At 40.4% G+C, this 22,317-nt stretch overlaps 1 protein-coding gene across 4 annotated transcripts in view; it reads right to left on the bottom strand.

Moving 5' to 3' along the window:
- TRDMT1 (tRNA aspartic acid methyltransferase 1) overlaps positions 1-19,545 on the bottom strand; it is a 41,764-nt gene extending 22,219 nt beyond the window's left edge. For 3 of the 4 annotated variants that reach the window (XM_034760348.1, XM_034760349.1, XM_034760350.1), the window contains exons 1-3: positions 19,430-19,545; positions 5,138-5,247; positions 178-254 (exon numbers count right to left, since the gene is read on the bottom strand). In XM_034760348.1, coding sequence (XP_034616239.1) covers positions 178-254; positions 5,138-5,247; positions 19,430-19,493 — 251 coding nt within the window. In that variant the 5' untranslated portion in view covers positions 19,494-19,545. Of the gene's footprint in view, positions 1-177; positions 255-5,137; positions 5,248-19,072; positions 19,243-19,429 lie in introns of those variants that run through there. The other variant, XM_034760351.1, reaches the window with a different exon arrangement.
- Positions 19,546-22,317: the final 2,772 nt, after the last annotated feature.

Here is a 22,317-nt window from a genome sequence, read left to right as displayed (position 1 = left end):
CCAGTAAAGATCTGTCATCTCCAGTACCCACACAGAAATAGGTATAGCAGAAGATACATGGGAAAATATAGACAGATATGAACCATGAAGTGTATGGATCTTGAGAATTTTTTAAACTTAATAAATATTCATAGTTACTGCATTTTTCTCCAGAACTGGAATATTTGTTATACACACCTTGTAAATGGCTGACATGGAGGACTCATCAAAATCATATCAAAAGATAATCTGTTTAACTCCGCCAGTGTTATGCCCTGAATAAGGAAGAAACAAACATGCTTTTGGGATTGTGAGTTTTTTCTTTTCTGTCCATTACTGCTTTATAGCTACCAAACTTTCTGGTTACTTCCACTGTTAGCAGTCCCCTAGTAAAAACTTTCTAACCTGGCTCTTTGGCCTAATAACTGCGGCCTTCTCCAATGCTTGGCAAACACTGTAAAGTGCAGATTTGTATTTACTTCGACAGTGCACTAGCAAAACTGGTGAGGTCAGAACACATTCTTGATCCTGGGTTTGTCAATCACGCTTTTAGAGCAGCCGGGATAGCTCACATTTCTTTCAGTGAGTCACATCAAAAATGTTAGCTATATTTTTCTCCCCCAAACCAACAAAGCACCTTTATTCAAATATTTAACCATTTGTTGGAATGAAAAAAAAATATTTTAAAAAGCATTAAAACTCAACAGGAGAGCAGAATTAGATTTTGAAAAAGCATTTTCCTGTCTGTAGTCACCTGCCCATAACAATCTCTCAAATAATAGTCACTTGTCCATAACAACCTTTCAAATATTACATCTTTCTGAAAAGATAGCAAATTCCTTATGCAGAATCAAATGCCCAGAGGTTTTGCAGAGAATCTTCACGAAAACCTGGGGAAACAGATTTTTCCACTTAGGCCACAAAGAATTAGTAGAGGTAGTATTACAATAGCACTTAGGAGCCCTAATCATGGACCAGGGCCCCCAGTGCTAGGTAGTATACAAACACCGAACAAAAAGTGCAGATGTTCTGCAGCCATAATTTGTAATGCATGGGCTACAGCAGCAGATGCTGCCCTGGTACTCTCCCGACAGGGATAGCATGGTACTTACCAGAGCTGGGTTTTACCAGATAAAATCTGTTTTTTTACCACCCTGGGAATAACTAGCTAGGCATTTTCTATTTTTAAAAATGGTTTTAAAGCATATCACATTACACTTAGTTTTAGTTACATATTCCAACTGTGGTTACATGAGGCAGTAGATTCAGCGATTAATAGGGTTATACAAATAAAAAGTAAAACTGCAGTGGGGGTAATTCTAATATCGGTAATTAATACTGAACATCAGAATGTCTGTATACATTTTGGTTAAGTACTTTCTTGAGGAAGGTTATATATGTTGACTTATTTCAGTTTTCAATATTACATAAAAGTTGAAAATATTCGATTACGTTAAAATAACAATAATGCAGAGTTGTAGACTTGAAGCATTAAGCAAAGCAATCAGAAGCACACAGAGCTGCAGACAACCGGTCCAGGTCCATTTGGCGATGCAGCATTTTGTAGCAGAAGACCAACTCTGAGGTAGTGGAAAGACGGAGCCTATTCCTCAGTTCTGAATGTGCATATCCAAAGTTTGAAAAGATTCATTCTGTGCTTGCTGGACACTGCAATTGCACCACCAATTCCATTCAGTCAGATGGAATATCAGCATCCTTCTGATTTTTCTACCTTGAAAACTTTTTCCTTGAAAGCAGATGAAAAATGCTGATTTTTGGATACAGAGCTTCTTCTACTTTAAATGCAAGAAAATATGGAAGAAAGTTGAGATTTTTGCTGAGCATCCAGTGCCCGGCAATTTCTTCTTATTCAGCTAACAATTTCTTTCTTGCATATTTCGGATGAAGGCGGTTGGCCAAATGTGTACTGGAGTAACTGTCTCTTTGATCATTAGCTCCAACCATACTTTGCATGCAACAGCAATTGTTAATGTGTCCCTTTGGAATGCCGACCTGGATCGGGCTTTGTTGAGATGTATTTGGCTATGGCAATGCAGTTTTACCAGTACCTTCACACTCAGAATCGGATTCAAATCTTCACACACGTTTAGCCAAAGTCAGTGATTCCAGTGTCTCTTTGTTCTTTCCACTGCATTTTGAAAAATGTTTCCTAATGGTAGGGTTACCATACGTCAGGATTTTCCCGGACATGTCCGGCTTTTGAGGGCTCAAATCCCCGTCCGGGGGGAAATCCCCAAAAGCCGGGCATGTCCGGGAAAATCAGGAGGGCTCGGTGGTGCTCGGCCGGGGCCGGCGGTGCGGGGCCGGGGGCATGGTGCGGGGCCGGGAACCAGGGGCGCAGTGTCGGGCCAGGGTCACAGTGCCGGGCCGGGCGCGGGGCCGGGCCGGGAGCCGGTCAGCCGGGCCCGTGGGGAGCCGGTCAGCCGGGGGGTGCGCCGGGCCGCCGGGGGCCGGCAGTGCTGGGCGGGCCGGGGGTGGTCGGCCGGGGCCGGCACCCTAGGGCCCAAGCCGACCCAGGCTGGAAACGCCAGGGGGCCAGCCTGGGCCGCGCCTCCTCCCCCCACACCCCCCTTACCTGCTTCAGGCTTCCCGCGAATCAAATATTCGCGGGAAGCAGGGGAGGGGGTGGAGACTTTGGGGAGGGGTTAGGGCGGGGGCCGTGGAGTGTCCTCCATTTGGAGGCACAAAATATGGTAACCCTACTAATGGGGTCTGCCTACCCACTCCCTTTTGCTTCACAATTTCTGCGTCAAAAGACTCTTCGTCATCTTAATGAACATCCTCAAAATAACCATGAATCGGGTCAAGTGGTCTTCCACCTTTGCGCATGTTGAAATATTTTTACTTAAGTCACTGTACTCAGAGTTCAGTTACAGCAGTTGCTCTGCAGACAGCCACTCCAAAGCAAGAGGCAAAGTACTGGCCTGGATGGTTAGTTCAGCAGTTTATCTCAAATATTGAAACTTCTGAATCTGGGGATTCCCCTTCTTTGCTAAACAAACATCTGATTTTCATTGCTAAACGAAGAAGGGGAATTCCCAGATTCAGTAGTTTCTGTTTCAAATAGACAAGGCAATAACATACAGCACTACATTGAGGCTATATTTTGTGTAATTTTATTTGCTTGATGATCATGGTATCTCCCCTTTAAAATTAAACAAATCATATTACTGAAAAACTATTACCAAATTCCTAAATATTTTTCAGTAACATTAATTAGTCTATTCTCATAATAATTTTATTTTTCCCAGTTTAACCCGGTATTTACCAATGCCCCATTCTAAACTAGTTTTTCCTGAAAAACTCCCAACCCTGTCTCCCCCTACCAAATCTCCTCTCCATACTGACAAGGGCGACTGCTTTGCAGCAGGCAAGTGTGCACTGTTCCCATGTGCTGTTTTTCCATGGCCTGCCTGCCTTCTGCTGGTACTTTTAGCTTTGGGTGTCAGGACTTGCTGCACCATAGTGTGCTAAATAATGTGGACAAATTCTCACAAGACTGATACTGTCAAATTGAACGTGTGGGGGTTTTAGGTTTATTTTTAGTTAGGACAAAGAGGTTTTTAAACTAATAGACTGAAAGTTGTATGTTTGACTGGCATGTCTAAGGTTCCAGAAGCATTAGGCTGTAATCCATGACTCACATTTCATCCAGAAATACCATTATAAACAGAATATTTCATACCATGTCATGTGCTGTTGCTTAATATGGCATATGTTATAGTTTAACTGCTGGGTAACACTAATAGGAAGGGGGTTAACTTAGTTCTTATTAGTGGTGAAGATTTTTTTTCTTTACCGGTACACTGTGAAAAGTTTATTCTGGTCTTTTTTGTGTACAATCCCATAAAGCTAGTTTTGTGGCTTACTGGTCATACAATACAAAAAGATTTTTGTTCAAAGGAGAAAGAATTAGATCTGTGTTGCAGAATTACTACCAGAGCTACAAGTTCATTAAACTGCACCAGAAGGTTTAGCTAATAGTATGTGTGTGTGGGGGGGTTAAAATAGCTTAATAATCAGCCAAGCTGTGACACCACACCTACAGAAACAGAAGTAAGAAAGTGAGTGATTATGGTCATGAAAAAGAATTGGCGTTTATGTATTTCGGGGGTTAGCTTTATAAAAGAAAAGTTGCTAAAATTCCATATAAAAACAGCAACACAAGAGAGATTTTACTGTTTTCCCACAAAGCTTAAGGAAGATTTTACTGACTTGAATCTGCTCCTAAAATCCATCAAGGACGTAAAATGCAATTCCTCTTCTTTCTTTCCCCCATTTAAGAAACTCTGAGATGACATTAGTCAGCAAGTACCAAGTGCTGAATAAGCAGGCAACCTATAGCCATCCACTCTGGTTTTACTTAAACTGGTGCGTTAAAACAAGCTCAGAAACTTCTACCATCAAGCTAAAAACTGACAGGAGATTACGAGGTCTTCAGTAATTTCGAACCATTCTGAAATGGACAGAAAATTATACAAATCCATGTGGCTAATTTATAATTCTCCTGCCATATTAAACATACCAAAACAAAAATGTTTAATTAAAATTTGTGGCATAAATCAACAAAAGCATCAAGCCTTTTTATAAACATTGAAGTTAATTTACAAAGCTCTTTTTCAAGGAAATTAGAGAGGGAAGGGACTTACTAGGTCACCTGGTCGATCCAGCCCTCTAACAATGCAGGATTGTTCCCTACAGTGTATTTTAAATTGCTTTTTACAATCCAGTTTTAAATGCAGAAGAAATGAATGTCTCTGACTAATCTGACAAAATTCTTTTACATTTCTTTTTATTTTGGGGGTTGATGCACCCTGCTTGGCCACATAACCTTTCTGGGCACAATAATCAAGCACTCTTATACAGCAGGTTTTCAGGAAAAACAAAATCCCTCTCAGCTAACCTAGAAGGCATCTGAAATCAATCTACTCTGTGCACGTGTGCATCTCCCTCAAGTAGCAGTTACACCTCCAGGAATCGACCAAAGTCATCACTACACATAATCCAACAAAGCAATCCTTTTACATTACTGCCTCCCACTTTCAAGTGTTTTGATTCCACATTCCCTACTAAATGTGGGCAGTGAATACTCAACTGAGATGGCTAGAGCACAAAGAGACACGTGTCCATTACTCACCTCAATTGTCTTTGCCCACAATGGCGTGCTGGGAAAGTTGTGTTTGTACACTTCGTTAGCAACAGTGTTCACATCAACAGCAGCAGCAACTTCTGCTGATATACAGCTTTCTGGAATTAAGAAAGGAATTTGCAAAACCATAGCTGTGCTTTAAATCACACTACATTTTCTCATTATGTTACCAGAGCGAACGCACACATATAGTTTTAAAGGTAAAGGAAAAGAGAAATAATGTGCTCAGAACAACTGTGCTGACTCAGACTTTACACAAAACATACAGCAATCACTTCATTTTATAGCCAAAGCTGCTTTTCTCCACCCACTGCACTCCAAAAAGTGATTTGTAATCACTGTAACACACATGCACAGAAACTCCATCCACCCTTTTCTTGGTCATTACTGTAGTTACATTTTTTCTAGGTAAGAACACAGGGGACATAAGGATTTGCAGATCAACATGCTGCACCATGCAGCAATTGACAGAAATACTCTAGCTATTAATGACAGATCTTACACTCTGGAAACCAGACTTGCCACTCTTGAAGCATATTGTTTGTCAGTTTGGGAAACTGGGTTAGTAAAGTTGTTCTTGAACTTGGGTCATCTACGTTGCTGCACTGAAACATCCAAAAGGGGGATTTTTAAGATCACTGAAACACATTATTGCTTGTATTCCACCTTGGGCCCTGACCCTGCAAATGTTTTGTAGGAGTGCAAGGGTCCTCTGGCATGGAGCAGCATGAAGGACAAAGGCATTAGACAGCTCTTAGTGTAACACCATAATTTCTTAGATGAAAAGAGATATGATTGACTTCTTAAAATATATTAATGAGAAATCAGGAGACTGCAGTATAAACCTAATAATAATTATCCTAAAGGAAAAATGCAGAAAACAGACACAGAATAAACACTTAGTTTATAGAGCAACAGAATAAGCCAATTCTACAGAATCTCAGATCACAAAAGATGCTGTTCAGTCTACCACTGATCATAGCACATTGCTTATCCCCTACACCCAGTGGTTCTCAAACTTCTTTACTGGGGACTCCTTTCACATAGCAAGCCTCTGAGTGCAACCCCACCTTATAAATTAAAAACACGTTTTTATATATTTAACGCCATTATAAATGCTGGAGGCAAAGTGGGGTTTGGAGTAGAGACCGACAGCTTGCAAGCCCCTCCCCCCCATGTAATAGCCTCGTGACCCCCTAAGGGGTCCCGACCCCCAGTTTGAGAACCCCTGCTCTATACTGAGCCATTTTACATACCATGCAAACACTTTCTACTGTAAAGTATATCAATTCTAACAAACAGCAGCAACTCCATGATCTGCTTGCCATGTTATTCCAACTTCAGCATTAACAATTTTAATCGGTTTTTGTAAGAAAAGAGACAAGATAGACTCCTTTAATAACATTATTTTTCAAAATGACATGTTAATTGTCAACCTGAGTACATCATATGAATGATTGCTAATTATCTGTTGAGTGCTGTAAATGTTCGTGGTACTTTACAAAACAGAGTAAAACACTTTCCATGCCCAGCAATTTCAGAGCAGGAAAGCCAAGTACAGAACGCCAATAGTGACAACTAGAACACTGAAAATTAAAGCCTTATCTACTATATCTGATTGCTAGAGCTTTCAAGCCTCTGCCATCTTATTCAAATTTCTCTGCCGTTCAGAAATATTTGAAAGGTCACAGTATGAAACAATATACAGGAATTTTCATTCAGGCAACACTAGCATTTTCTGGTTTCCTCACTTAATTTAACCAATAACAAAGACAATCTAAGCCTCAGGGGGAAAAAGATGAATAGGTGAACTATGTTACCACCTATTAAAGGCCCATTTTATAGCGTCTCTTATTTTCTCTCTTGACATTGTGAACTCACATTGTTACAGATGTATTACGCACAGGTATGCTCATAGCAGAGCAACTGTGATGACTACACCGGGGACTATGGATCTGGTATGTTAACACGGACATCTACTGCGAAAAAAAATGAAAGTTTAGCAGATCAACTATCTAAATTTAGAAGCATATTTAAAAATCCGATACCATGGCTTCCTACAGCACAACAGTAATGCCTAGGTAATGGATGCAGATTTCTAATACAGCAAAGGAGATTCCTTTTGAAAATATATTGTCTCTAATTAACAGGTGACTGCCCTGTGGGTGCCCTGACAGGAATGAAAATTAACCATGTCAAATCATTATCCCATCAAACGAATAATAAAAATGGGAGAAGCTGGAGGCTCTGACAGCCACTCTTAGGTCAGATGTCCACCTTTTCCACCACCACCATTTCCATCTCCTTAATTTTTTTTTTTTTTTTTAAACCAGGGACTTCAATCAAGGGCTTTGTAGGCCCTAAAGGCTGGCCCATGGTGGTCACCACGCATACTGGAAGAGTAACCAATGATTTTTAGGAAAGCACTTGTGACACACTTTTAACCCAAACCATAAAGGCTAATTCTGGAGGGAAAGTTATAGAAACTTTGTTCTAATTCGCCTCATCTAATACCTATTTCTCCAACTCTACAATGCTGGGATCTTACAGGATCTCGTTTCAGTGCAAAGGACAGACTTCACTTTCCTCCTATTGAGCTGAAATAGCATTGAACTCAACAAAATTTACTAATAAGACTTTTGTTCTGTGTTCTGATTCCAACATTCAGAAGTGAGTAATGTAATGGAAAACATGGCTATTTTCGTTTTCTAGATTATCTTTTTCAAGAGAAGTGGGAAAAACAATGCACACGGTATGACTACAATAGTTCTCCTGAGAGCATAGCATAGGCAGCATGGTGCCATTGCCAAGCAGAATCAAATTTGTTAGCATAGTAAGTTACGTTAGCCTACTTCCCACTAGATCTATAGAGCCAAGTAGAGAATTTTATCTTTACAAAAACACTATTACCAAGGTCGGGTTTTTCTCTGGGTTTGGAGAAATAGCAAGCATCTCTTATCTATCAGTTTTAGGTTCTTCTATAGAGATACTTCAGCGTAGTTCTAAACACCGTACGAATGTCACGTACTAATAGCTTTTCTTCTATGGCTCTGTTACATTAAGTAAAAGAATATACAAGAGTTTCGGTTTACAAAACCTCTTGGCAGACTAAGAGCACTGCTGTTTTATATGAATTGCAGACTCTGCACTATAGGAATAGTAATTAATCAATACATACTGGGCAAGAAACTTCCTGGTGCTATCAAACTGAGGTCAGCACATGAACAATAGGAAGGGTAGGGTCACCTTTACATTCACATTTCCTGGGGCCCCATTCAATCCCTGGTGTAAATCAGAGGAGCCTCTGGGCTGTTTTGACTTACTTCCAGCTGTTCATGGCGCCAAGGAACTGTTCTGGCAGCTCAGAATTGCAAGGACACAGGGTAATCCCAGCCACTATCCCTCTCTACCAAGGATGTCCCATAATGGGGTACCAGAGAAGAGTGTTGCACAAAGCCGCTATGCCAGATCTGTGTCCCTTGGGAGTTCCTCTGACACAAGTGGATTTGTCAGAAGGAGGCTTTCTGGTAGCTTTACACCACCGGAACTGAACAAAGCAGCTAGGATGGACAAATTAATCTGGACCACTGTATCTAGCAAAGGAAAATCTGCATACTCAAGATCTCACAATAAAAAATAAAATAAAATCACCTTTGTGAGATTTAATTAAAATCATTTTAATATTTAATCTGGATGCTAATTTTTGATGTGAATAACTCAATGGCCACCACATTTCTGTATAATTGTCTTTTCCCATCATTCAGAGCTTTTTTCTGAAACCAAAAGAACAGACTTGCGCTTTATTTTTAATTATACATTTTATTTAATTATCCAGCCATGAGCACAAAATCTATTTGCCTGTCTAGAAACATGCAATATTTCCTCATTGTTTATGCAATATTTAGGCATTTCTGACTAGGTTACAACCAGTTAACTGAACTCCCAAGAAAAAACAAAGCACAGCACTAAAAGAAATATGCATTGCCCTCGAGATGTCTCTTAAAAGAGTAAGTGCCAGTTTTCAAGGGCTGGCAAAGTAATTAAACTGTAGCTATGTAGAAAACAACTTAATGTTAGGAAGGCTAAGAATAAAGAATACATTTTTAACAGTGAGGGTAATTAACCACTGAACAACATGGATGAGGCTTTTTTTAAAACAACTAACAAAATCATCCAAAGCCCAAGATTTGGTGGTGATGGGGGACTTCAACTATCCAAATATATGTTGGGAAAATAACACAGCGGGGCACAGACTATCCAACAAATTCTTGGACTGCATTGCAGACAACTTTTTATTTCAGAAGGTTGAAAAAGCTACTGGGGGGAAAGCAGTTCTAGACTTGATTTTAACAAATAGGGAGGAACTCATTGAGAATTTGAAAGTAGAAGGCAACTTGGGTGAAAGTGATTATGAAATCATAGAGTTTGAAATTCTAAGGAAGGGTAGAAGGGAGTACAGCAAAATAGAGACAATGGATTTCAGGAAGGCAGATTTTGGTAAGCTCAGAGAGCTGATAGGTAAGGTCCCATGGGAATCAAGACTAAGGAGAAAAACAACTAAGGAGAGTTGGCAGTTTTTCAAAGGGACACTATTAAGGGCCCAAAAGCAAGCTATTCCGCTGGTTAGGAAAGATAGAAAATGTGACAAAAGACCACCTTGGCTTAACCACGAGATCTTGCATGATCTAAAAAATAAAAAGGAGTCATATAAAAAATGGAAACTAGGACGTATTACAAAGGATGAATATAGGCAAACAACATAGGAATGCAGGGGCAAGATTAGAAAGGCAAAGGCACAAAATGAGCTCAAACTAGCTACGGGAATAAAGGGAAACAAGAAGACTTTATTAGAAGCAAGAGGAAGACCAAAGAGAGGGTAGGCCCATTGCTCAGTGAAGAGGGAGAAACAGTAACAGGAAACTTGGAAATGGCGGAGATGCTTAATGATTTCTTTGTTTCGGTCTTCACCGAGAAGTCTGAAGGAATGCCTAACCTAGTGAATGCTAATGGGAAGGGGGTAGGTTTAGCAGATAAAATAAAAAAAGAACAAGTTAAAAATCACTTAGAAAAGTTAGATGCCTGCAAGTCACCAGGGCCTGATGAAATGCATCCGAGAATACTCAAGGAGCTAATAGAGGAGGTATCTGAGCCTCTAGCTATTATCTTTGGAAAATCATGGGAGACGGGAGAGATTCCAGAAGACTGGAAAAGGGCAAATATAGTGCCCATCTATAAAAAGGGAAATAAAAACTACCCAGGAAACTACAAACCAGTTAGTTTAACTTCTGTGTCAGGGAAGATAATGGAGCAAGTAATTAAGGAAATCATCTGCAAACACTTGGAAGGTGGTAAGGTGATAGGGAATAGCCAGCATGGATTTGTAAAGAACAAATCGTGTCAAACCAATCTGACAGCTTTCTTTGATAGGATAATGAGCCTTGTGGATAAGGGAGAAGCTGTAGATGTGGTATACCTAGACTTTAGTAAGGCATTTGATACGGTCTCGCATGATATTCTTATCGATAAACTAGGCAAATACAATTTAGATGGGGCTACTATAAGGTGGGTGCATAACTGGCTGGATAATCGTACTCAGAGAGTTGTTATTAATGGTTCCCAATCCTGCTGGAAAGGCATAACGAGTGGGGTTCCGCAGGGCTCTGTTTTGGGACCGGCCTTGTTCAATATCTTCATTAACGACTTAGATATTGGCATAGAAAGTATGCTTATTAAGTTTGCGGATGATACCAAGCTGGGAGGGATTGCAACTGCTTTGGAGGACACGGTCGTAATTCAAAATGATCTGGACAAATTGGAGAAATGGTATGAGGTAAAGAGGATGAAGTTTAACAAAGACAAATGCAAAGTGCTCCTCTTAGGAAGGAAAAATCAGTTTCACACATACAGAATGGGAAGAGACTGTCTAGGAAGGAGTACGGCAGAAAGGGATTTAAGGGTTATAGTGGACCACAAGCTAAATATGAGTCAGTGTGATGCTATTGCAAAAAAATCTGCTGACAATGCTCCTACTAATGCAGCCCAATATGCCTTTAGCCTTCTTGGCAGCAAGGGCACACTGTTGACTCCTATCCAGCTTCTCATCCACTGTAATCCCCAGGTCCTTTTCTGCAGAACTGTCACTTAGCCAGTCAGTCCCCAGCCTGTAGCAGTGCATGGAATTCTTCCATCCTAAGTGCAGAACTCTGCACTTGTCCTTGTTGAACCTCATCAGATTTCTTTTGGCCCAATCCTCCAATTTGTCTAGGTCGCTCTGGACCCTATCCCTACCCTCCAGCTTATCTACCTCTCCCCCCAGTTTAGTGTCATCAGCGAACTTGCTGAGGGTGCAATCCATCCCATCATCCACATCATTAATGTAGATGTTGAACAAAACCAGCCCCAGGACCAATCCCTGGGGCATTCCGCTTAATAGTGGCTCCCAATTATGCAGGAGGTCAGAGGAGATCCTAAATCTGGCCTTAAAATCCAAATTATAGAGCACTCTTGTCCACTTACTGCTATGGTGGAGGCGGAGGTAGTGACCTAAACATTACAGAAATTCAAACAGCTGGAAGTAAAGTGGCTACCTCCGTTAGTTTTAGATTTGGAAAAGGCAATCCACAGTTTATAGCTCTCCGTAAAAGCTTGAAAATAAAATTTCAGCTGCTACCAAATATGTCCTTTTACACTTGACAAACCGATTCCCTGCCATGTGTTTCTAACAGACCTTAAAATTAGCATAGATCTGTTTATATTTATCGCTGCACTCCTGCACCAGAATCATCAATGTCAGCACAGCACATGGAATATATAGCATACTGCCAAGGGCAGGGTCTGGCAGATTTGAAAACAAAGGGAATTCAGAACCAAAGTAACTATCTACTGTAGAAGATTATGAAAACAGATGTAAGAAGAAAGAACGGTCACATTTTATGCCAGTTCAGTTTCCCTTTAGAATAAACATTAAAGATTTCATTTTTGGTCTATTATTGACTTCTAGGTATAGGTATTAGCCTGGGCCATCAGTCAACATGATGCTTGCTTCCTGCAAGATAATCAGTTTCTTCCTTCCCATCCCCACACACTCAGTACCTATGCCTGCACAGTAGAACAACCAAATGTTGATTTTTATAATTTTTAACCAGCACTATTCTTGTGGAAAAAGCTATATTTTAAGAAATTGAAGACTCTGCCCAGATTGACAATATGGTTTAATTTGGGGTTTTACTGGACTATATTTCTGCCTGCCTATTTTTCTTTTATTTAATGTAACTGTTCTCAGTGATATAACACAGATCATTTATATTTTACAGGAGTGAACAGCAATCAGACGTTTGATGCCAAAGTGTACTTTCTAGAATGTCTTTGGCCAAGACCCTTTACAATTATTGAGATAGCCAGATAAAATGGTAGCCATAAAAAAACAGAAATGACAGACTGCACATAGATTTAAATCCTTCCTTTATGAAACTTAATCACTGGGAAGAAAAAAATACAACTGAACTTGTAACCCAGAAGTGGTACCTTTTAAAGTTCTTCTCTCATATTTCATGCAAACACAAATTTTAAACATCCAGCTAACTAGAAGTTTGGATGGAATAGACTTGGAGTTAATTGTATATGGGAAAGCTGCCTAAATTAATAAGCCATGAAAAGTTTGTTTTATTTCATTGGGGTTTTTGTTTGTTTGGTTTTGATTTTTGCTTGTTTGTTTGGAGGAGGGTTGCTATGGAAGAGGACTAGAAGAAAAGATGACTTTTCTAAAAACAAAACATTATAATTTTCATTGCAGATGTTCTGTGGTTAAACAAATATATACGGCAGTTTTTGGTGTCTGACATCTAACTGTCGAAGTCTCCTATTTCTTAACAGTGGAGAGAATGGCCTGGAGCAGCAATCACATTACCTTCTAATGGGAATAAATAGGATTAAATTCTGCTTTCAGACACCCCAAGGTAAGGGCCCAATCCTGAAAGCCTCAACCATGTGTGCAATCTCCTTAACTTTAACAGAACTATTCACACACATAAAGGTCTGCAGAACAGGGCCTAATTGAGGGACTACTCCATTGGCTTCGAGAGACTAACTGGACATGTCTGAGAGCAGAGACTCCTGCACTGTAATCCTAGCTCTGTCACTGACTCCCTTTGTGACCTTAGTTAAAGCACTTATCAAAATTATGCTGTTTGCATTTATGTTACTAAACATTAAAAATCTCCTTAAAAAGTTTTAAAAGTGCTAAAACAACATACTTCAGTATACACAGTGAAGTTTGTAGTATCTGTATGTAAAGTATAAGCAAAAAGCTGCAGATTTTTCAACATGAGTTTCAGGACTGATGCCTAACTTTAGTAATAAAGGATTGAACACAACTCTCATGTCTCCATTGACAATAATATACTAGTGCTCTCTGTGTGCTACTGATGTATTGGGGAACAAGCCTGGTCTGTATAAATAAGTCACCACCACACCATGTGTATCTCCTACTATGGGATAAAAACTGTGGTTATCTCAGAAACCACTATATAGAAGCATTGTTGCTAAATGTTGAATTTTTTTTTTTTTTTTTTTTTTTTTTTTTGGGATTTTTTTGGTATGGTGGTTGCCATTATCTTGCAAACTCTTACACATGCACTTCATGAGTGAGTAATTATATTGAAGTTTAATACACGTGTAAGATGTTTGCCAGATCAGAGACTAAAAAGATGCCAGGGAGTGTGGGGGAAGGTAGCCTTAGCTTGATTATGGAAAATATCTATTCACCAATTACAAACAGTAATAATTTTACAGAAAAACATAAGTTAGTCTACCTCTAAGTTAGATGTTAATGTGGTAGGGAACCAACACAGATACTGATCTTGGCAGCATTGTAGAAATCCTTTTGCAGAACTGGTCTCTCTTGCTGCAGACTGTCGCTAAGGTTTTATATACAATCTTTTCTTTTTAAAATAACAAACAGCTTCTTTTCCTCTCATTTTTCTTGGACATACACATTTACTGGAATAATTACTAAAAGATGCCAATGAGCAACCTACTCTTGATTTCTCGTGAATCCTGCTGACTATACTCCACAGCACTGGTGAATGCAGGATCTCTTTTCTTCCCAAAGATTTGGAGGAAACCCCCATAATGCCCCACTACCAGATGGTGCTGAGAATTCTATTGTCTCCTGTCACATGACAGCAGAAGAATTCCATTAGAGAAGTTTATGCCACGGTGCCACTCTTGTTTATAGCTGCATATGCACAAGTTTGAAGCACACATGAATTCTTGCTATTATACATGGAAAAGTAATTACAAGGAATTTTTACTTTCTTCCTCTAATCTCCACATGAAAACAAACATTTGAGTCCCACTTTGCCTTTACTTTGTGCTTTTAGAAGGATAAACATCATGAGTAAACTAAACCCAAACGGCTACAAGACACATTAAAAATGTGGATAAAGCAGCGGAATGGAACCCCTTTTATTCATGCTGCGCAGTTATTAGTCATAACAGGACTCAAAACAAGACTTGTCTGCAAGTGTAAAATTTGCAGATTTTAAAGGGACATGGAAATAGGGCACCAAAGGGCAGTTTGTACTTCTCATCACTCACTTCCCATAAAGAAAAATAGCCGGATCTGAAAAAAGTAATGTCCGCTGTGATGCAAATGGTATTGTATCCATTTGATATGCAAATTTCAATTGGTACTTAACCCTTCAACACTATCCAGGGTCATTCAAACAAATAAGAATTCAAGCCTCCCACTAAAGACATGAGTCGCTTCATCTGCTCTGGATGGTACCTCTACAAAAGAATCCTAGCCATACTATTTGCATTTATTGTAATTTCTTCATTTGAAAGTAAACCCAAAAGAACAGAAATGTAAATTACTATCTACACTGACACTGCTGCAATTGTTCAGAAGCTCCATCTGTAATTCTAAGCTGTAACTGAAAGTTCTGGAAATAAACGGAACATTTCTGGGACCAACAGCAGTGATTTAGTTCCCTCCCACCCCTCACAAAAAAAACATGTCTTAGATGCAATGGTGATGATTTGGTCACACTCCCAACATTCTCAAGCACAAGCAGTATGCAGTGTGGTGTTATATAATCATCATACTTTTTGCTCACCTATTTGCAATACTCTCATATTTCTCCGAGGCTACATCTCAGAAAGGCTCATCTCTCATAGCTAATTTGTTGCTTTTATGCTGTGGTATTACATTTCAATTGGACCATTGGCATCTGTAGGACCCCCTGAGATTCCCCAAGAACCTTTAACACATTAGTATCAGTATTTGTTAATCATTGGAGGATGTTACTGGGTGTTCACAGAGTGTCTATTATTATGTTAACAACAGAACCAGATAACATCTGGGGATGATTTTTCCTATGCCTATAGATACCAATATGTGACACGTTGATAATGGTGTGGATTCAGTCTATTTTTCCACAGAATCTCATGGAAAGCAAGATAAAACATTCAGATTTTATTTTAGAATTAAGACTATGTTAGACAGGAATACAAGAAACAAAGTATCTGTCTCTTTTTCTTTCAGTTAAGATTCCAGAATCTCTAGAACTCTCAACAAAAATACCTGTGGCCCATACTCTCTTCCAAAGACACCTTTAGAGAAAGAGAGGTGTTTGGTCCCTAAAACAGTTATTAAGGCTTAGTTGTCTCTTTAACTATTCCTACTTTTTTGCATGTTCACATATTTTATTGTCTTGCCTTTTAGTTACTGTAACACATACACACAAATATTAAAATAAAACAATAACTTATTTCGTATGTGTTTTGGGCAACTCATTTTAAATACCTTGTTTTTCTCTTGCATTTTATTCTGCTGGCAAGCTCCCCTAGTTGTGTTCTAAATCCTTATTGAAAGCTTTCAATTTGCACTACAGTTAACTGTATTTATAAACCACAAACCACGTCCAAAAAGCTCTTGTTTAAAACTATGTTCCTTCATTTTCCACCTCCTACTGTTTCGGGAACTTTAATAGGCAGGCACCTGGCAAAAGACGAGATGAAGCTGCCTGATTTTCCAAATAACTTAACAAACAAATGAAGAAAACAGACGTTACTGGCATAGAAAAAAATGAATTCCTTTATGCCCAGGATAAGCACAGATATTCATAATAACCAAAGAAAATGGAACTGAAGGTAAGAGGGGTTCAGTCAAAAGGAAGATCTCTTAGTCTGGCATAGGAGAGAGAAGTGACAGCAAGTCTAAGGGCAGTCTACACTACCCCGCTACCTTGGCGCAGCTGCGCCACTTAGTGCATCTGGTGAAAATGCGCTATGCCGATCGGAAAGCACTCTCCCTTCAGCATAATTACTCCACCTCTGCGAGAGGCAGAAGCTATGTTGGCGGGAGAGTGTCTCCCACTGACATAGCAGAGTGTGAACAGCACTTAAGCTGATTAAATTGCATCGCTCTAAGGGGAGGGTGTCTTTTTCACACCTTGAGCGACATAAGTTACATCGACTTAAGCAGCAGAGTAAACCAGCCCTAAGGATATCACCTTATTAGTCTGCAGAGCACCTGCGTTGGTGTGCCTAATACAGGTTTTAAATGTTTTTGGTAATACCTGGCCAGAGTATTCAAGTTGGTCCCCCTTATTAGACCTTTAGTAATTAAAATGCTGGTTGGGAGAAAAAGGGGTGTGTCTAAGATACGTATTTAATTACAATACTTTCCTTCAAGCCAACTAGTTTTGTCCCTGAAATTCTTGTTCATAAATTCAGGTTTCAGCATAATCCAATTGAATTTATAATTTGGCAGGAATCGTTCCAATATTAACTAAAATCATTACAAATACTTCAGCCCTAATAAAGGCTAAAAATTAGGCTGTCAATTAATTGCAGTTAACTCATGCGATTAACTCAAAAAAAATTAATTGTGATTAATCGCAGTTTTAATTGTACTGTTAAACAATAGATGACCAATTGAAATTTATTAAATATTTTGGATGTTTTTCTACATTTTCATATATACACCTCTACCCTGATATAACGTGACCTGATATAACACGAATTTGAATATAACGCAGTAAAGCAGTGCTCCGGGGAGGGCGGGGCTGCGCACTCCCACGCATCAAAGCAAGTTCGATATAATACGGTTTCACCTATAACGTGGTAAGATTTTTTTGGCTCCCGAGGACAGCGTTATATCGGGGTAGAGATGTTTTGTATTCTGTGTTGTAATTGAAATCAAAGTGCATATTATTTTTGATAAAATGATAAAAGAAATAGTATTTTTCAATTCACCTCATACAAGTACCATAATGCAATCTCTTGATCATGAAAGTGCAACTTACAAATGTAGATTGTTGCTGTTGTTACATAACTGCACTCAAAAACAAAACAATGTAAAACTTTAGAGCCTACAAGTCCACTCTGTCCTACCTCTTATCCAGCCAATCGTTAAGACAAACAAGGTTGTTTACATTTACAGGAGATAATGCTGCCCTCTTCTTATTTACAATGTCAGCAGAAAGTGAGACCAGGCATTTGCATTGGCACTTTTGTAGCCAGTATTGCAAGGTATTTACGTGCCAGATATGCTAAACATTCGTATGCCCTTTCATGCTTCAGCCATCATTCCAGAGGACATGCTTCCATGTTGATGATGCTTGTTAAAAAAATAATGTGTTAATTGAATTTGTGACTGAACTCCATGGGGGAGTCCCTTGCTCTGTTCTGCCCCCATTCTGCCACGTATTTCACATTATAGCAGTCTCGGATGATGACTCAGCACATGTTCGTTTTAAGAATACTTTCACTGCAGATTTGACAAAACGCAGAGAAGGTACCAATGTGAGATTTCTAAAGATAGCTACAGCACTCAACCAAAGGTTTAAGAGTCTGAAGTGCCTTCCAAAATCTGAGAGGGACGAGGTGTGGAGCATGATTTCAGAAATCTTAAAAGAGCAACTCTCCAATGCATAAACTATATAACCCGAACCATCAAAAAAGAAAATCAACCTTCTGCTGGAGGCAGCTGACTCAGATAACGAAAATGAACACACGTCGGTCCGTAGTGCTTTGGATCGTTATCAAGCAGAATCCGTCATCAGTATGGATACATGTCCTCTGGAATGGTGGGTGAAGCATGAAGGGACATATATTTAGTGCCAGATGCGCTAAAGATTTATCTTGCGACACCGGCTACTACAGTGCCATGAGAATGCCTGTTCTCGCTTTCAGGTGACATTGTAAACAAGAAGCAGGCAGCATTATCGCCTGCAAATGTAAACAAACTTGTTTGTCTGAGCGATTGGCTGAACAAGAAGTAGGACTGAGTGGACTTGCAGGCGCTAAAATTTTACATTGTTTTATTTTTGAATGCACTTATTTTTTTAAACACAATTTTACATTTATAAGTTCAACTTTCATGATAAAGAGATTGCACTATACTACCTGTACGAGGTAAATTGAAAAATATTATTTCTTTCATTTTTTTTTTTTACAGTGCAAACATTTGTAATAAAAAATAAATATAAAGTGAGCACTGTACACTTTGTATTCTGTGTTGTAATTGAAATAAATATATTTGAAAGTGTAGAAGACATCAAAAATATTTAAATAAATGGTAGTCTATTAATTTTTTTAATCACACAATTAATTTTTTTAATCGCTTGTCAGCTCTACTAAAAATACTTCTTTTATAACTATACACCACAAAACACAGGCCATCCTAAACCAAAACCCAGTGGGGTTTTTTCAATGAAGTGAAAGCAAATATGCACACAGGTAAAAACCCAACAGGTTTCACTCATGCATGTTAAATACACTCTTAATTTGGGATTAGTTTTAGGGCATCCTTGCAGAATTCTACTTGTCTGCAGCCCTGGAGTACGAATTTTTACTCTGATGGGTTTTTTGACTAGACAAGTAATATCTATCTAATATTAACAGTAACGAACCTACCAACCACTATGGCAGCAGGCAGACGAGCAGATCTGGGCTTCGGCAGGACAGTCTGCAGAGCAATTTTCCCACCCTGTTCCCCCCAAGTTTACAGGGCTGTTTTCCCCAAGCACAGCTCTGCAGACAAGCAGCTCAGATGCTCCGGACTGTTATTATCGGCCCCCACGCTACCAGAGCTGGGCTCATGCGCTCCTCTGCCCGCGCACCGCCCAGCCTGCACAGGCGCATGCGCCAGCCCACGGCGGGCACCGCCAGCCCCGGCCCGCCAGGGCTCCGCCTGGGGCGGCACAAGCCGGGCCGAGCGGCGGTGGGAATCCCAGCCTGGGGGAGGAGGGGCACCACTGGCGGGGCCGGTACCTGTCAGCGCCTGGTGCATCCCACCGATGCCGCTGTACAGCTCCAGCACGCGCACCGACCCCATCTTCCCGTCCCACGCGCAGCGCCTGGCTTTTCACTGAGTATGCGCGGGTGCTCTGCGCATGCTCAGTAACGTCAGCTGAAGCCAGTGCCCGGTGCCTCTCTCCCTCCGCCCTCACTTGCCCCCAGACTCTTCTCCCTGCGGGAAGCGGGGGAGGGGCAGAGTCGGAGCCGGGTCACTGCTCCCAGAGTAGCGGGGTGGGAGCGGGGCCGGGGGCATGCGCGCGAGCTGAGACGGGAGGAGAGGCGCTGCCAGACGGGCCGAGAAGCTGGCTCGGGGAGAGAGAACAGGAGCTGGGGCGAGCCATGGGCAGTGGCTGGCAAAGCAGGGGGTGGGTGGCAGCCTGGCTGCATGGTCCGTGCCAGCCCCCTCTCCCCACGGCTGCGGTGTTAAAGACCCAGTGCTGCCCAGTTCCTGGGCTCCAGATCCTCACTAACTTCTGAGGCTCTGGGCTCTAGGAGACTGGATTCTATGTAATGTGTGTGTGACTTACACATCCCCCCCACCCCCAATGCAAAATGTTCACACATGTTTTTACTATTTGACTGTTTCAGCCATGTTTTTAACCTTTCAGAGAATCCCTTTCCAGTTTTCCCAGCTGTGACCTGTCTGGATGCAGCTTTATAACATTGCACAAAATTGTCTTCTCATCCGATTGCCTGAACTAGACTTCCGCTGTAACTGTAGCTTCCTTCCTTTCAGTTATTTATTTTTATTTTATTAAATGTTATTTTTATCTTGCATTGTTTTTAGCACTCATTTATCTTGGTTAATATTGTGCATATTCATGTCATTGTGCTATTTAATTTATGTTTTTAATAGCAAGCAAACATTTACAATACCAATTGAGGCTAGTAGTTTAAGCAATCACAACTCAGTGTTTTGAAGTAATAGCACTTCATTGTTTTTGTAATTTATAATTTTTATTTCTACAGTTTTATTTTTTTCCTCATATACCACAAGTTTACTCTTTTTTAAGTTTCCTTTGATCCTCCTGTGACGTTGTGCAGTCTATATGGTTTTATAAAAATATTATAATAAGTTAATATAATGTAACTGGGATATGCTTCATGCAAAAGATCTCTTGTAAGGTATCATTACAAAGCTTATAATCTACTGAGTGTGATCATCCTATTTGTATAAATGTACCACTCTTGTATCTAAAACTAGAAATATAAAATATAACTCTGTGGGCCTATTGTAATTATGCAAAGTGTGGGCCATTAATGGTGGTTTGGAATCTTGATGACTCCCGTTAACCAGGACCATTGTCTGCAGATGGCTGTGTTTAACCTGTGAGTCTTCGGCCTTGGCTACACTGGCAATTCACAGCGCTGCACTTGCTGCGCTCAGGGGTGTGAAAAAACACACACCCCCGAGTGCAGCGCTGTAAAGCGCTAGTGTAATCAGCGCCTGCAGCGCTGCACGCTCGCTCGCAGCGCTGCAAGCTATTCCTCTCGGAGAGAGCTCTCGCAGCGCTGGCGGTGCGACTACACTCGCAAGTGTAGCCAAGGCCTTCATGTATATGTGTGTGCTGGCAAGTGGTTAATGAAGTCTTGCAATGACATGTGATCATGTCAACTGAACTGGAATCCATCTTTAATCTGGTGCTTTTCCAGTGAGGGGGGGTGGAAACCCAGAGGCACAAAGGGTTCCCGCCTTATGCAAAAGATCTATAAAGGGGTGGAACAGAACAAGGGACAGAGAGGAGCCATCATGGAGAATCCCCTAGCTACCACCTGAGCTGGAACAAGAGCTGTACCAGGGGAAAGAATTGTGCCCAGGCCTGGAAGGTGTCCAGTCTGAGAAAAAAACTTACTAAAGCATCTCTGAGGGTGAGATGATCTGTATTCAGTTTGATTAGACATACATGTGCGCATTTTATTTTATTTTGCTTGGTGTCTTACTTTGTTCTGTCTGTTACTACTTGGAACCACTTAAATCCTACTTTCTGTATTCAATAAAATCACTTTTTACTTATTAATTAACTCAGAGTATGTATTAATACCTGGGGGAGCAAACAACTGTGCATATCTCTCTATCAGTGTTATAGAGGGCGAACAATTTATGAGTTTACCCTGCATAAACTTTATACAGAGTAAAACGGATTTATTTGGGTTTAGACCCCATTGGGAGTTGGGCATCTGAATGCTAAAAACAAGCACACTTTTGTGAGCTTTGGGGCAAGTAATTCAGACCCTGGGTCTTTGTTGGAGCAGACGGGAGTGTCTGGCTCAGCAAGACAGGGTGCTGGAGTCCTGAGCTGGCAGGGAAAACAGAAGCAGAGGTAGTCTTGGCACATCAGGTGGCAGCTCCCAGGGGGTTTCTGTGATCCAACCCGTCACGCCTCCAGTGCGGATTGCTTTTCTCAACTGTTATTTTGGCCTATGTTTTTTCATGTAATCACTTGTGCATAGAACTTACTTCCCAAATATTCGCTAAGGGCACTGAACTATCTTATATAAAATCCATCCAAAGGCAAAACTTCTACTGTAATTTTCACGATCATAGATATAAATTATTCATAATGCCAAGAATTAAAAATAATCACGTCATGTGCCAGAAAGTTACGATATGATTCACTTCAGTGTTTGTTTTCATTCTGACAAGTTTACTGTTTGTTCTGCCAAAATCACTAAAGATTCTTTAACCTAAAATATTTAGTCATTTTTTTGAGCTGGTCTCACAAACCTGTTTCTATTACTGTATGACAGTATTTAAAACCACGTGTCTCACATTCCAGTGTGCAATTCAGACCAGGGAGGGTTTGGGTCACTGCCTGTCTCGTAACCCTGGGTGCCTTGCAATGCTTTGGTGTTGTAGCTCC

The sequence above is a fragment of the Trachemys scripta genome, chromosome 2, assembly GCF_013100865.1.
Source record: "Trachemys scripta elegans isolate TJP31775 chromosome 2, CAS_Tse_1.0, whole genome shotgun sequence".
Lineage (NCBI taxonomy): Eukaryota > Metazoa > Chordata > Testudines > Emydidae > Trachemys > Trachemys scripta.
The sequence above is the reverse complement of the archived record's forward strand: the minus strand, read 5'-3'. Positions and strand labels throughout refer to the sequence as shown.